The 15,782-nt window shown below is 38.8% G+C and overlaps 2 protein-coding genes across 9 annotated transcripts in view; one reads left to right on the top strand and one right to left on the bottom strand.

Annotated features, from left to right (window-relative positions):
* The window catches only part of LOC107098244 (chromosome unknown open reading frame, human C9orf3), a 121,664-nt gene extending 112,321 nt beyond the window's left edge, over window positions 1–9,343 (top strand). For all 5 annotated transcript variants that reach the window (XM_015395801.1, XM_015395811.1, XM_015395819.1 and 2 more), the window contains one exon: window positions 8,918–9,343. The gene's annotated coding sequence lies outside the window, so the exon portion shown is untranslated. The remainder of the gene's footprint in view (window positions 1–8,917) is intronic.
* A 54-nt stretch (window positions 9,344–9,397) lies between these two features.
* The window catches only part of fancc (Fanconi anemia complementation group C), a 51,037-nt gene continuing 44,652 nt past the window's right edge, over window positions 9,398–15,782 (bottom strand). For all 4 annotated transcript variants that reach the window (XM_015395832.1, XM_015395848.1, XM_015395856.1 and 1 more), the window contains 3 exons: window positions 14,109–14,283; window positions 12,275–12,478; window positions 9,398–9,921 (listed from right to left, as the gene is read on the bottom strand). In XM_015395832.1, the coding sequence (XP_015251318.1) occupies window positions 9,778–9,921; window positions 12,275–12,478; window positions 14,109–14,283 (523 nt within the window). In that variant the 3' untranslated portion in view covers window positions 9,398–9,777. The remainder of the gene's footprint in view (window positions 9,922–12,274; window positions 12,479–14,108; window positions 14,284–15,782) is intronic.

The raw sequence follows: 15,782 nt of genomic DNA, 5'->3' as shown, positions 1-15,782 counted from the left end.
TTAAAAAAAAAAGACTTATTTAGATTTAATTTGCACTGTTCATCTTCAGATCAATGCTAATTAGAGCTCTTTTTGAAAAGCAGTGCAAAAAGAGTTCTCTCTGATGAACGCCTCATAGTTAAGTAATCAGCTCATTTGCTGTAAAACTAAATAAGCATATTAACCTGCCTTGAAAATAAGTGAGAATTGTTATTTTTGCACACAATCCTGACTGATGCAGCTGTTTCTGAATTAATTTCAAGTCATTTTACTAACGTTTCCCTGGTTGTGCCTATACATGTGTAAATATGAAGCCAGGACATATTAGGATTCCAGCCTCATCAAACTGTCATCTAAAGGAACTTCTCACTGATGCATTCTTACTATGAATCATTCCTTAATTTTGACCTTTATTTCCTGATCATAAAACAATCAAAGTAAAGTTATTATTAGCAGGAAGAGTCAATGATTTTTGACTAAACTTATTTACTGCTGAAGTTGTAGCCTATCATTTGCCGCAGCCTTAAATCAAATGTAGCTATGTCATTATTTCACCTTCCTTTGGTTAATAAGCCTGAAGAAGTCATCTGTGACCTTGGTTAACTCAGACTTTGTCAGAACGTGCAGCTAAAAACATGTCTAACTTCAGCCTCCCAGCCTTAAATCCATTTCATCAAACTGCCATAAGACAGGCTTTAAATCTTCAAACACAAACTGTTTTTTTTTTGCATCTGCTCTGGATGTGAAAGGTTTTTTCTTACAAGGGTTTGGCATGTTGCTCAGTCCTGATAAATCTTGCTGACATTGATACACTGCCACAAACATTCCCGCACGTTCCTGCATCCTCCTCATCCCGTCACCTCAGAGAAGCAGACAGCAGAAGCATTTAGAGTTTAATACCCTACGTTTTACCATAGCTTCCCATTGGACTGACCCAAACAAATCCCCGTAAACATCAGTGGATCCCACCGGTCATCTGAGATATCACTCCAATTAAAATGATGGATGAACAGACCTCCTTGCTGCCTTTTCATTCCTCTTGGTAGGGAGGTGGATTTATGTTCCACTGCCTAGTCCGAGTCGAAATAGTCTTTATTTTCTTACTTGACAAGTTTCCCACAGTGTGAAACTTGATTCAGTATTGCCCAGGTCTGAATAGAATATAGGAGAATAAATAAAAGTATTCAGAAATGTTAAGATTGTCAGACTTTATCCCCTGCCCCATGTTGTTTCCTTCCTACCTTGCTGGCTGTCAGTTCTCCATTCTTTCTTCATATAGTGCCTCCTGTCCTTCCTTCCTTTCCTCCATCACTGTTCTTTCATTCTTTTTTTTTTTTTTTACCAGCTTCCTTTCTTGTACCCCCCTTAAGTTTTATCCATCCTTTTCTGGTCCTCATGTCCTTCATTTTTTTGGGGGGGGGTCCTCTGTACCTTTATACCTTCTTCAGTCCCTTCTATATGTCCTTCTCTTTTAGACATCCTTATCTTCTTTCGATCTTGTGTTCCACTTTTGGTCCCTTCTCACTTTTTTCTTCCTTCCTTCCTTGTATCCTGTCCTTCTTTGTCTCCTTTCTTTCCTTTTTTTCTTCCTTGTCATCTTGTCTTTTCTTTGTTCCTGTTTTAAGCTGTATTTTATAGAACCTCCCGTCCTTCTACACTCCTTTCATGTCCTTTCTTTACAACCAATTTTCTAGTCTTACTCTTTTTCCTAACTTTCTCTGTTTTCTGTCCCTCTTTTCCTCCAACTGTTTTTTTTCCCCTCTTTAAAATATCAGCCATTAATTCATGATGAGTGAATATATATATTTTCAAAGTCTGTGAAGGCAAATCAACTGGAAAGTTAGGTCTGGTCCATACTTGAATTTTTACATATATACTGTTTAGGAGCTTTCACTTGAAAAGTCCCCTCTTCTGAACACACACATTCAGATATGCAGACCAAATCACAGTGGATTATGTTGATTCTGCTGAGACAGACTGTGTGGGTTTGAACTGAAAACAACATGTCTATCAAGGCGTGCTCCCTCCCCCTCTGTGTTTCTAAACCTGAAAAGCACAACTTGCAGTAGGTTAGTAGGGTGGTCTTTCCACGTCTTTTTTTTTTTTTCCACCTCCTTCCTGGCTCGCCCTCTTGTAATTTTCCTCCCTCCGGTACATGCCTTTGGAATCCCTCTTGATCCTCTTAATGAGGGGCATATCGCCGGGTCAGCCGAGCGTGGCGAATAGGAGACGAGAAGAGGGGCAACCAAGAAAATAGCGGGTGAGAGCGAGGCAGCGAATGATCTGCAGTTGTGGTCTTTCACGGCTGAGTTCTGCTGGCAGACGTGAGGGGAGGGGAACAGGAGGCCAGAGAAGAGAAAGTTTTTGCTTTCAGGGTGTTAGCAGTGAACTGGAGCTGGATTCAGTAGGTAGAGCATGAGAGGAAAATAAGAGACAGAGAGGAGATCTTGTTCTTTCATGTCTGGGCTGTGAGGGTTCCTGGCGTGCTGATTTGTGGCTTATGATAAAATCACATTGCCAGGGATTACCACACAGTCCTGACCCCGCCAGCTGCTCTGGCAACCGGATCTCCTTCAATACACAAACATCTTTAATCTCTCACACACTGAAGAAACAAGAACTATAGAGGGAACTGATTACTTAAGGGTTGTATGATTATGTTTGAGGAGATGGTGATTTGAAATGATGACGATGAAGGGGACTCATCAGCGCGATGGTTTGGCCCCACGTCAATCTCCTCGGCCGGTTTTTTGTATCCTCTCTCCAGCCAGATACAGAGCTTAGCTGATTGGTGAACAGTGATTGATTTCCTCTTTGTTCACAGTGGCTAAGTTCTGCACCTGTGGAGAGCATGACCCAGACAGGGAGACAGTGGAAGGAAATAAGACTATGTAGACTACTTCTGTATCTAAATCCAATGCCGTCTTTATCTTCTGCTGCTTTTGTGAACTTTTTGGGATCGTTTTTCACCTTCCAGTCTCTCATCCAGAAAATCGATTTCAAGCTCTTCAATGTAAAATCTCTCCTCACACATCTCTCCTCCTTGTTGCTCTGACATCTGGACCTCCTCCTTCATTTTAATCCATATATCTAGGATGATTTTTGATAAATATCCCTCCATCGCACCCTGTAGTCCTGGCTAAGGGGAGAGCTAAGGACCCTGGTGGTAAACTTGCTGTGTACTAATGAGGCCTAGTGAGACCCGGACTCAGATGCTGACAGATTTAATCAAACCCAGGGCAGTGACCAGAGTCCGACTTATCATTACTGTCCTCATTCTGGACAACTCTGCCTTCACAGCTTTCTATCAGACGAGGTGGAAAAGTGACATGAAGCAGAGGTTCCCAATGATCCAATACTATTTGGATTATTTACTGGATTTTGGAATGTGCAGAACATGCTTCCATATAAACTTTATGCTGCCTGAAGGTGAAGTTCTCTGAATCTATTTCTACCTTCATGTTTTCTTTCAGAATCACCTGGTATTTAGCTGCATCTATTTCTCCATCTCTTCTGATCAGCCTGTCTGTTCTGGCTGATGGTTTGCATTTCCAGATGATGGTTTGAAACACACTTAATGAGCTGCTTCTATAGCCTTTCATGACCGAAACCTGTTTTAAACTCTTTGACAGCAATATTCCTTCCTTTCTCTTTTGTTCTTTGTTTACTTATGTTCTTAATGTTACATTACACTTTGCAGATTTATTTATAAGAAATGAAAAAAATGCATCATTTCCCTTTCATTCTATTTCCCCACCTAAAAAATGACACTGTCTGTGGTTGTTGTAAGGCACTGCATGGCATTATTTCTGCTCTACAGCAGAAACAATTTCAAATGTTATTTAGACGTGTTCTCCTAGCAACACCTGAACTTTATATAACCAAATTATTCTGCATTTCTTCAGTTAGATCACAATTCAAATAAAGCTGTTTCTTCGGGTTTGTGTTTGACTTGGCATCAGCTAGGTTGTAGTTTGATCCATTACATATTTTGGAGTGATATGATTTATGGGTTTTCACAAAATCCTCCCCCCCCCCCTCCTTTGTATACTTTGCAGTCTGTTCTCTAGTGCTTACTCACCTGCCCCACCTTGCGGTGTGGCAACGCTTAAAAGAAATAGGACAGCAGGTTAATATTCAAAGTAGAGTCTTTTAAATTAGATTTTTTTTTTCTTTTGTCTTGGCACAAAGAAAAACAGAAAGGAATAAAAAGAAAATAATTACTTCCAAAACAAAACACACATCCTAAGTAGTTTCAGGTTTTTACATTAATTTTCCCCTCTCTTCCTCCTCTGTGCTTCCCTCACCTTAAAAACTTATTCTATTAATATTTTTGGGCCATGTGTTTTGTGTGACCATCTGCTGCTGTGAGACTGTCCAACTGGCTAAATATATAGAAGCATGAAAAATTCAACTTATAACACTAACATCAGCCATAAATTACAGCATTTCAAACCGTCCTCTGTGATATTGCACCAATGATGATGACGATGATATATTCGCAATATATGGCGCAGCCTTACTTACAGCAGGTTTTTATTAATACACTGTTCTGGTTAGAACTATAGTTGATTGCGGTGACACCCACCTGAATCAACTAATTCAGTTTCTCTGATAGCTCACATTTTTCAAAATATGTTTTTCCTTTTTCTCTCAAATAAATTCAGGTTAATTTTAAAGTAGTACACCCTGCCAATTTTCAGTATGTGTTGAATAAAATTAAATAAATAATCCTTTCACTCTTATTGATTGAAATTATTTCACACCTAAAAATACATTCATTTATGTCGGTGTATATTTCTGAACCAGAACGCTGTATGTTGGGGAACTATAAAATATAATGTGAAAAACTTTTTTCAGCTAAATTCAAATCTTTAAACTCTCGGCAAGCTGTTATAATGAATGGTTTAAGTACCAACAGGGGAAAGACTAAATCTGAGCATAAAAGTTTAAAATGTACCTTTAAGTACCTCTGAAGCTCTTAACTCAGTTTTATTGAGAAACTTAAGGCTTGAACTAGAATCGTCTTATTTTACAGAGGGAAAATCTTTGTAATACCATTTCTTGGCTTGTTGCAGTAAATTTTTTTAATGACAATGACATCACGGGTTCTTCACAAAATGATCTAAGCCTTAACCTGATCGTGCTCCCCTCAGCAAAAAGAACCATTCCTCTGACTTTGCAATCAAACTTGGAAGCAGATCTGTTAACATTAAAAAAAGATGAACTTAGATAAAATAAAAATCACTTAAAAAAGATAATCATTGTGTTGATGCTTAAAGCACCTGAAGGTGTGTAGACTTAAAAGTACTTTGGTAGTGAGAAGTGCTGCCCAGGCATTGCCGGCTGATATGTATTGATTTCAGATCTAATCTCAGCCTGAGGGAGCAACGATACAGAGAGTGAGAAAAGCACGTTCTCACACATTTCCACTCTGAAAGGGAAAACAAGGCCAAGGCGTCTAATGTGGATCCTTCGATAACAATTTAAAGGTTATTCAGTGGGTTAGATGTCAGTCTAACTTTACTGGATCTATTAAGTGTTTTTATACAGTAGATTGAAACTGCATTACGGAAGTGTGTTTTGTTTAGTCTCAGATGGCAGGACAGAAATGTTCAGTTTGGTCATGCCACACGCTTCGTTCAGAGGATCATATTGAGAGAAGGCTCCTAAATTAGCCAAGAGAAGATAAAGTAGAAAAAAAAAACATGAGGGTGCTGAGCATGACTTGATCCTACTGCAAACAACTTGATCAACACCTCTGTATTGATATAAAAAAGGCTGTACAGTATGTTTTAAATAATTTAGAAAAAAAGAAAAAAAAAGAAATACATCTTTAGGTAAATGCGCTTAATAGCCAAGCTGTCAATACAGCAGCTGGGATGAGGCTAAAGAGCGTAAAACACTAACTAAAAGCTTTAGCTGTAAAGCTAGTGTGCAGTCCAGTGTTCAACAGGCTAATTGCTGTTCTATAAGTTCTGCTCCTTGAACTTAGCAGTGACAGATGGAGTGAAATGAATATCAAACTCATCGCGGTTGTTTTTTTTTTTTCTTCTTCCTTTTACATCATCTGCTAGAATATATATGGAACAAGGAGGTATTCTAGCACTCTACATCTGCGGCGACAAAATGACGACTAAACGAGGACAGATGTGTAAATTAGAAATGAGGGCCATGTGGAGCTTGCCATTTTTAGACCTATATTTAGGGCCTGTTAAAAGAGTAATGACCATCAAAGGCCCGTAAAAAGGAGGAGGAAAAAAAAAGAGGAATTGCCATCAGGGCCTGTATCTAAAGGGTGATTTATTACTCTCTAATGGGAAGGGAAATGGTTCTCTGTACATCAAAGGATCAAGCAACGCTGCATAAAGCTTCCGAAAATAAACTGATTTGCCCCACAAAAAGCCCACATCTTCTCCTCATGTGTGTTTAAACTGATTGTCTCTTTTATGTCGAGTGGATTGCAAAAAGCCCAAATGTATTGGATTGCATTTCAAAGAGCACATTGGAAAATTCTGCAGTCTGGACTGAGGAGGTATGTGGGCATCAGAGGAGGTGATGAGATGTGAAACCTTCTGGATTTCACAACTGTTCATGCCCCCATTAGTAGTTTCAAATCTTGTCACATTACAATCACAACCCTGTTTTATGGTGCTGTATGAGATGGATGCCAGAAAGTAGCCGAAAAATAAGATATGCATTTTGTCCCCCCCCTTTATTCTGATAGCCCTGAATTAAACCGCTTGAACTTAGAAGTCACCATATTAGTGAAAGTTAACAAAACAGGTGTTATAGTAAAGCCTTAAAGTTTTGTTGGAGAACAGCACCAAAAAAAAAAAAAAGGCCAAGAGGTTTCTTTGTACCAACGGCTACAGTACAATCCTAGAGGACAATCTGTCAGGCAACAGAGTTACACATCCGGAAAGATGAGCTGTAAACTGGTTTCGGCCATTTATAAAACTTATAGGCAGATAGGGATATCCCACGAAGCTGCAAGCTTTTAAACATTGTGCGGCAATGCTGGAGTCGAGTGGCTGTAAAACATTAGCAGCTCACATGGTCTCTGTTCATGCCGTCTCTTTCAAAGCAATAATGGTGGATTAACTCTGTTTAGGAATCTTCTTTAATTAAATCAGATTTCTCACCGCCCCTCTATTGTCGTCAAAAATATGATTATTTTTCATAACTTCATAAGGATGGAGTCAAGAAGTCTATTTTGTCACCTTTGCAGCAGTAATCTTGGACCAACCTGATCATTCAGCAGAGCTTCTTGTATGCACAGTTGTTTCCTGTAGGATTGCATTAGTCTGTGCATGTGATTCTGTGCACAGCGGGCTTTGGGTGAAAAAAGGACATTTGGGCTGGGATTCCTGTGCCTACTGAGCTGATAATCAGTTCTATAGAACCACTGGCTCAGTTCAGCAGGAACAGGAGTCCAGTCCACAGACAACCAAACCTGAAACCGCTCCCAACAACCACATCTCAATCAAACAGCTCCTATTTTTATTTAATTGAACCATTTATGCTTTTATATGAAAGTATTGAGCTTAAGTTTTGTTTTTTGTTTTTTTACAGTAATATCGGTTTATAAGATTAACACACTGATCTATAACCTTTACATTATTCATTAACCACTGCCAGCTTAGCAAATGTTGATCGGAGCATTTTGCTCTGTATTCCAGATAGATCTGATTTGACCAAATGAAAGTGACCTCCACGTTGGCCTTTTCTGCAAGAAATTTTTGATAATCCGAAACGTCTTTCCAACAGTCTTTTGTACCTGGGTGTTCAGAATAGTTCTATGCAATGAGTGATGTTGGGATTTTGTTGGGAATTCATTACAGTAGCAGCCATTCAAAATGGCCTCTCCTAGTCAAACGCCAGCCAAATGGCAGCTGCAACTTCCAGCCACTGGAGTGACCCCCTCTTGCATATATTTTTTTACTCTGACTCCACCCTGTCACTAAATTACAGGGTCTGAGCAGGAGATGATGCTTCTCTTTAGATATTAATGTCCACAAATCATGACAGAAATAATGTTTTAGTACAAAGATTGATGTTTAAAAAGGAATTGTACGGGACCAGCCAAGGACCCATCAATGAAAGTAGGGAGATTTTGAATGGCTACTACTGTATATCACACAGGAAGAGAACAGAGAAAAGAAAAACAGAAACACAGAGCCAGGGTTACCTTCTATAAACAAATAGATAGTAGATTGTAAACAATAAAAGCTTGGTGAATGGCTTCATTTTGGAGGTACTAAGCTAATTTACAACAGAAAGAAAAAAAGATATCAAAGAAAAAGTATAGCAGTAAAGACAGGAATGGTTTTCCATTGGGTTTAAACAGAAAACAGGAACGTTTAGATGCAACACCATAAGTCAGGTAGAACTCTCCACAGACCAGAACAAAGAACAAATTGCTAGAGGAAACATTAGCTCTGTTCAATGAAGGAACACTGAGCCTGGTTCTGCTGGAGGTTTCTTCCTGTTAAAAGGGAGTTTTCCTCTCCACTATCGCTACAAGCATGCTTGGTGTGAGGGATTGCCTTTAAGTCAAGGATTGAATACTGGTTTTCCTTAGATATAAAACTTTGAACCAATCTAATTGTATGATCTGGTTGAATTATGCCTTGAGATGACGTGTTGTGAATTGGCGCTATAGAAAAAAACTGAATTAAATTGCACACTAAAACTAAAAAGAACCGCAAGCTTAATCAGCTTAATCAGTGATCACAAAAAGTTAATATGTTTTAGCAACAATAACAGCAGGTAGATAAAGGCTTATCAACTAAACAAGTTTGATGCACTGAGCCCCCGATTGTTTCTCATGAATTATTTACCGATTTGCTTAACTTCAGATTCAAAATTTTAAACTTTGACTAAATCTTATGGAATGTACCAATGTGTGTCCTTTCTATTTTTTTTTTGGTTGCAGAATGTGAGCGGAGATGAGAGCTTTTCCTGGAGAATATTACCCTACCTTTCCTCTGGGACTCTGCAGAAACACCAGAAGGCTGCCTCTGTGCTCCACTTCCAGCTGGAGAGCTGCAGCGTTTGGACTACAACAGGACACCACAAGCTGTTCATAGCTGGCTTTTGTTGGGCAAAACAAAAATCTATCAACTCTTTTTTTATTTACTGTTAATGGGGTAAAAATAGGGCATTGCACAGATAAAGACTGAAGCATTTTAAACAGTGTGAGCCTGAGCTGATCCCGTCAGTGTGTTTAGGGATGAGTTCACATCTGTTTAGTCTAAAATGGTGACCTGCTTCTCTGGAGTTTAGACTAGAAATTCTCTAAAAGGAAGGTATGTTTCACAAACCTTGAACTCTGCCTTTACCTTTTAGTTTTCTAATTAAAGAAAAAATTCAACAAAAGTTCCTTTTGTTTGTTTTTTATGCAAAAATCTGAAATTTTAGCCACAAGTGCATTGTACCATAAGCAACACAGGCATTTATTAATAAATGTGAGTTTTTTTTCTCCCCCCTGCAACAAAAAAACTAAATAGCAGCCATTACTTTCCATCTTTCAGACCCGTTTCTTTCAGTCGGCCTTTGAAGCAGGATGGATTTCTGCTGAATAAGTCCAGTGAGGGGGCGGAATCTTCACACATACACACAGATGCTGCTAACAGGGATTTATCATTGCTCTACAGTCCTTCTGGGCTCTGTAGCTGTCTGATGTGTTTACAACCTCCACATGTCCTGTAATCTGTCCTCGCTGTTTTGTCTTGAGCAGCCTCCCGCCATCCTATGACAGCACGTTAGCTTTGTGTCACTCAGACTGCATGTGGCTCACATTTGTTTTATTTTGCTGTGAAGATCCTCGACCCTGAGGCTAACGCTGTCATTTGCAGAGCAGCCTTGGTCATTTAGCTGGAGACGCAGCGAGCTGAGAAAATGTGCCGCCTCTTCCCGCAGACCAGACTGATCCAACACCTGGTGGGAAAAAATAAAATATCCACTGTCAGAAGGCTGATTCCATTAATTCCACAAATCCACATTGACCTCAGAAAGCATCTTTTCCCTCTGCCAGTTCCTTCCTTCCATGTATTTATGCTTAAATGATTCATAGCTTACTTTAAAGTGGTTTGAAAATTAATAAAAACTAAATCTTCAGCTAGTTACAAACGAGGACTGGATGGAAAATGAATTTAAAAAAAGCCTGAGGAAATATTTTCAGAAACCAGATGATGTAAAACTGTCCGCCTCCTTGGAAGCACAAAATAACTAAATTTAGGGTTTAGAGCAGCTTTTAAATAACCAAGAGGATATTTAACTCAGATGTTTCCTTTTTCTTTCATCATGTCTAACTGCTTAAGCAGACAAAGAACTGAGCCCTAAACCAGATTCTGGTTCAAATGAGACATGTGGTACTTTCTACGTTTTATCATCATCATTCATTCCTTTCTATTATTACATGAGAAGATGAAATAAATTAAAAACAGCAGCTCTTATATTAGAAAACTGAGTTAAAGAACAAAAAAAATAACTACATTTATCTTTCTTCTGAGATAATCATTTCTAATCAAGCTATCTTTTATTCTGCTTGTAAAAACCAAATGTTATATTTAACCAAATATTTTTTTTTTTTCTATTACAGTGTTCAGTTTGTAGTTTTTTTTTTTTCTTGCAGACAAAACATTATTTATTTTTCTAAGCTTAGGGAGATAAAGCCATTTTGATTCTGAATGTTTTTTTTTGTTTAAACTGACCAAGGGGAACGGGAAGAAGGAAAAGGTGAAAAATTAAAATAATCACAAAAGAGGTTTCTGGTCATTTTCTAGTGAATGTGACTATTTTCCAGATTCGACATAAAGACGACCTGCTGTTAAGTTTGGTACAAAAAGAAAAGAGGATGTGGCAAAGTTTTAGAAGTACCAGATAAAAGGTTAGCAATCAAATATAACAAGAAAAAAAAAGTTTAAATCATGTTTTCAACTGCCATATTTTTTATCCAAAGCGTCATGTATTTTGTTCCCTTCCACCAAGCTTGATCATTATAATTATGTTTCTTATTGCTCTAAGTTTTTTTGGCTAGGAAAAGTTGGCCTCATCTGTTGGACTTGTTCACATTTGATTGGAAAAATCACTGAGTCCATCATGCAAAGCATCACTGAATGATCAAGGAATGTGGGGAATAATTGAATGGAAAAGACATGTAATGCTTTGCAGAAATATATATATATAAAACATTTTTTTTCTTTCCATTTTGCAGTTTCAAAACTACAAAGGTTGATGTATTTGTAAAACATGCCATTGGTTTACGTTCAGGGTCATTTCCTCCTGATTCGCTCTTTTTCAGCTCCCATCAGGTCGTGGTGTAGCTGGTGTGGTCATGGCGATGTGCTGTGTTAGCTCACTACAACACATCATTTTACAAGTATGCTAAAACATATAGTGGTGCTCATCAGACCACCGCGCTACATTTAGAGGTTCTCCATCTCCCTTCTATTGCTGTCTTGACTGAACAACAGCTTTTTAGTAGCTCCTCCTGTTACAGCTTCTCTGATTGAGGTCTTCCTCACCCAACTTTTCAGTTTAGTGGGAGTTTGTCTGCTCTGAGTCAAAAACTAATTCTGAAAACTCTGCATTTTTATTTCTTAAACAATCAGGAACTACTTTGCGTTGGTCCGTCATAGCCTGATAAACCAGACGAAATGTGAGATTAAATGTGTAATTTAGTCTAGCCCCGATGAATGAGACATCGGAAGATTGTTGATGAGAACAACCCGTTGTTTTTCAAACCCTATCTGTACCTATTGGCCAACACTCTGACCAATGAGCACAACTGACTGTGATGTAGTAAGCGTGTCAGAAAGCTGGTGGGGGGAGTGTAAACAAACAGCCTGTCGGTAAAACGGCGAATACGTCCTTTAAAATGAATGAGCGTAGAGCCTCTTCCTGCTCACATTTCAACAAAAAAACTCAAGTCTAATTCTTCCAAAACTGATTCCAGAGCTCAGTCAAACGAGAACTGTTCAATAGTTGTTGCCATCTTCCTTGTTTTGCTTTCTCCAGCGTTGCGCAGCTTTGTCGTCCCACCCTAAATCCCCTGTCCGCTTTGCATCCAAAAATTCAAAACACATCTCTGCATTGTGATTGGTCCGCCAGTTCTTGCACTTGCAGTCAAAAATTATTTTTTGCTGCTGGCAGGTGGGGCTAGTTTACTATGGTAGGTCTGTCACATTAAATCCCAATAAAATACAACAGTTTTAATGGCAATATATGGAAATGTAAAAGTTTCTCCGTGTTAGAAAAAGGTTATGAGTAAAGAAAAAAATCCCCTCACCTTCAATGTGATCTCTGTTGATGTGCTTAGGGGTAGTTGACCAAAAACGGCAAAGCTAACCAAAAGGTGAAGAGTTATCAATGATAGCTGCTGAGGTCTGGATGAAAGCAGACTGAGTAAAGGCTGCAGACGGTCTGCAGGAAGAGGATGAGCTCCGACAGAGAAAATACTGTAGAGCTGGTCCCACGCTGCTTTGGCCTGCACCTGGGGATGAAAGGAAATAGGACTGACTGTAACCTTCCTGCACTAACAGATCCACACACTCATGAGAGGAGATACGGCACAGATTAATGTGAGATCAGCACGTCATTGGGTGGGAGAGACGGCAGTGGGTCTCTGAGGTTTGTGAGAGGAGGCGGACAATCAGGAGTCGCAGAGACAGACATCAGGCCAGCTGGCCAGACATTCTCTGAGAAATCAATACTACATTCCCCTCTTCGCCCATCTCCCCTCACTCCTCTGTACCTTCCTCACTTCACCATTACCTCTCACATGGGAAAGGGAAGGGAGGATGGCGTTGTCATCTATTATTAATTCTTTAATGTGTCTCCCTTCTTTGTATTGGCTTTCAGCAACACCACACCTGTCTGGAGCAGAATAACAGACCTTCCACACAGTTGCCTTGTTGAGTAATGATGCTGCACAGACATGATGAGATTTTATCCACACCGTGTCCTCTCAGCTCACAAAACAAATGTCAGCACCTTATAACTCTGTTGTTCATCACAATTTAGCTCCAGCGGTGAAAAATAAAACAACTGTAGGTCAGAGTACCTCCTAGCTCCTCGGTGAAAGGAAAACTGATGCATTTCCAAGCTCTGCTATCCGGTCAGTGACCATAGGAATGAACAATGGAATAAACGAATGCGGCATTTAGCAAAACCTTTTATTCCTTTAACTTTAACCCACATATTAACACTTAAATCAATGCAATCTATATGAATATGTTTGCAAACATACTATTTTTTCCCCCAAGCACTGCTGCAGCTTCTCAGTCAGATTTAGGGGTGGACTTCAACTTTTAATGGTAGTCCAGAACATTATCTATGGTCTCCCATGTAGCCTAAAACAGGTCCTCTTCCAGGAAAGCTCTATCTTCACCAAAATTGTGGGCTGCTTTTCTGCTGCTGCTGAGAAAAAGCATCCCCACAGCATGACGCTGCCTCCACCATGTCCCAATGTGGGGATAGTGTGTTTAAGGTGATGTGCAAAGGCAAAAATAATGTTTGCATGTATACAAAAACTTTTTCTGATTTAACGATGACTGGCAGTTTGTTAATTGCCTGGTTGGATGGTCGAGCCTTCATCCTGAAAGTGTTTAGTTCATCTTTTTTTTTGGAGTCTGTAGAATTTTTGCACTGGGCCTTATCAGCAGACATGATAAATAAACATTGTTGATCTCTGAGCTGCTTCTCTGTTCAGCTCTCTCCTGATAGGAAAGTCCTTTCCATTTTCAGATGAGCCAAGTAGCTCTACATATCCAAAGGTTGATATGTAATTAAACCTAACCATACTTTTCAACTGATCAATCATTTTCTCTAAGAAAACCTCCGAGGTCTTCACAGAATGGTTGGATTTAAGGTGAGATAATCTACACACCATAAGATCTACTTCATTAGAAGACTTCAGTTTCCATTGAGATCTTTTTAGGAGAGGTTGAATTAACACAAATGTCACTTCAAACATTAATTGTGCACGTCTGGAAACCACCCGTCATTTTCTTTCCACTTAGGAGCTAGTTTTTGTTGGTCTATCAGCCTGATGTTGTGAAGTCATAAGGGGTTTGAAAACCTTTGAAAGGCCTTGAGAACAGCTTTTATGAGAAAAACCTCACCAGCTGTGCAGCTCTGTGGTGCCACCTGTTGGTGGGTCGATGATAGAAGGTCAGCAACCAGAGGAGGGAGCCACAGTCCTCGGGGCCTGATGTAACCAGCAGTTGGACCGCCACCTGTACCCAGTGAGCACACTGAGCCAGCAGGAACCATGCCTCAAACACTCTGCTGTGCCCCCTGCAGGACAGGAGGGGGGAAAAAAACTAATCAAATGTTTTATGGACATTTGAGGAAAAATTATTAGATAGCAGAGAAACATACATACAAATATCTAATGGTGAAAATCATCAGTTCTTACTCTCTACTGGTCATGATTAACATTATGAAAGGTAAAAAATTGCATTACATTTCATATGACTAAATCAAATGTGTGTATTTATCTGTGTAAACAAAGAGAAATTAGACAAATATTTTATGCAAACGGAGCAGTAAAACGCTCATAACCACGGAGGTGTGTTTGGTTTGGTTTCATTATTTCCCACTAAACCTAGCAAAGTCTATTTTTCCACTATGATGAACATCTCCCACTTGCATTTAAACTCATTGTTTTAAACTACAAGTATTTATTCTTAGCTCAAGTTCTAACTTGTAAATATAGAGGCAGGGTTTTAAGGGAATCATAAATGTGATTTCTGAATATACTAAAGTCATACCAGCTTTATAAATGCATCTAGACTTTAAAGGTTTCCCAGAAGTAGAAATTCAATTGTAATGACATACTATATAGAATTTAATTATATAATAAGTTATCACAATGATTTTTCAAAAAAAACCCAAATCATTTATTAGTTTAGTCAGTGCTGCTTTCAGTATAAAATCATCAGTAGATCGTGAGAAATGTTTTCAAACTCAAAATACATCGCAGCATTTTTTTTTTCTTCCTTTCTTAGTGCATGACTAAAGTGTTATTCGATGGACAGGAGACCAGGGAAATTGTAAGGATGAACTTATCGTAATTATTCTCCAATTGTGTGCAAGTTGGCTTAAATAAATATGCCAATCTCCAATAATTGGTTAAATACCAATAAAAGTGCCACTGGATGGTATGAAGCCATAAGATCTGAGGATATTTTTCCATCAGGCATTTGAAAACAAAATCTGTTGGCTTCCTGCTACAAATCCAGCGTTTGATCACAGTTCACAAATGTTCTACTGTTATTGTTAGCATTAGTCTGCTTTATCCATTCGATTTTGGATTTATGTTTGGAATCAGCAAAATGCTGAAACACCCAAGTTAGTCCTGCTTTCAACCAGCTAAGATGAATCAGTATTTTCAAGAAAAGTAAAAAAAAAAAATTTTAAAATTTAATAAATACATTACTGGTCCCAATAAGTATCTAAGTGATGGAACTCTTAAAGGGTTTTCCTTTGTTGTTTTTCATTTTTAAAGGTGTTCTAGCAGGCGTTGATAGCTGTAGACAGTAATATATTCTGTAGTGGCTATCCCGCAGTGAATCGGAAGAAGCCTCTGGCTGAAGACACCTGGTTGTTTAACAGTTTTCTGTAGAGGATGATCATAGCTGTCTATATTGTTCTTCATTTTATTGAAAATTCTACTTAGTGAAATCATCTCCAGAGGTTCTAGAGGAGGTCTTGGTTCATAGCCAGCCTTCTTTATTAGCTTGTTAAGCTTTTTTAAGTGATTTGATGCTGTTACCCCAGCAGATGATGGCAGA

This window comes from Cyprinodon variegatus, unplaced genomic scaffold, assembly GCF_000732505.1.
Source record: "Cyprinodon variegatus isolate N-32 unplaced genomic scaffold, C_variegatus-1.0 Scaffold26, whole genome shotgun sequence".
In the NCBI taxonomy this organism is placed as follows: Eukaryota; Metazoa; Chordata; class Actinopteri; order Cyprinodontiformes; family Cyprinodontidae; genus Cyprinodon; species Cyprinodon variegatus.
This window is presented reverse-complemented; position numbering and strand designations above follow the sequence as displayed.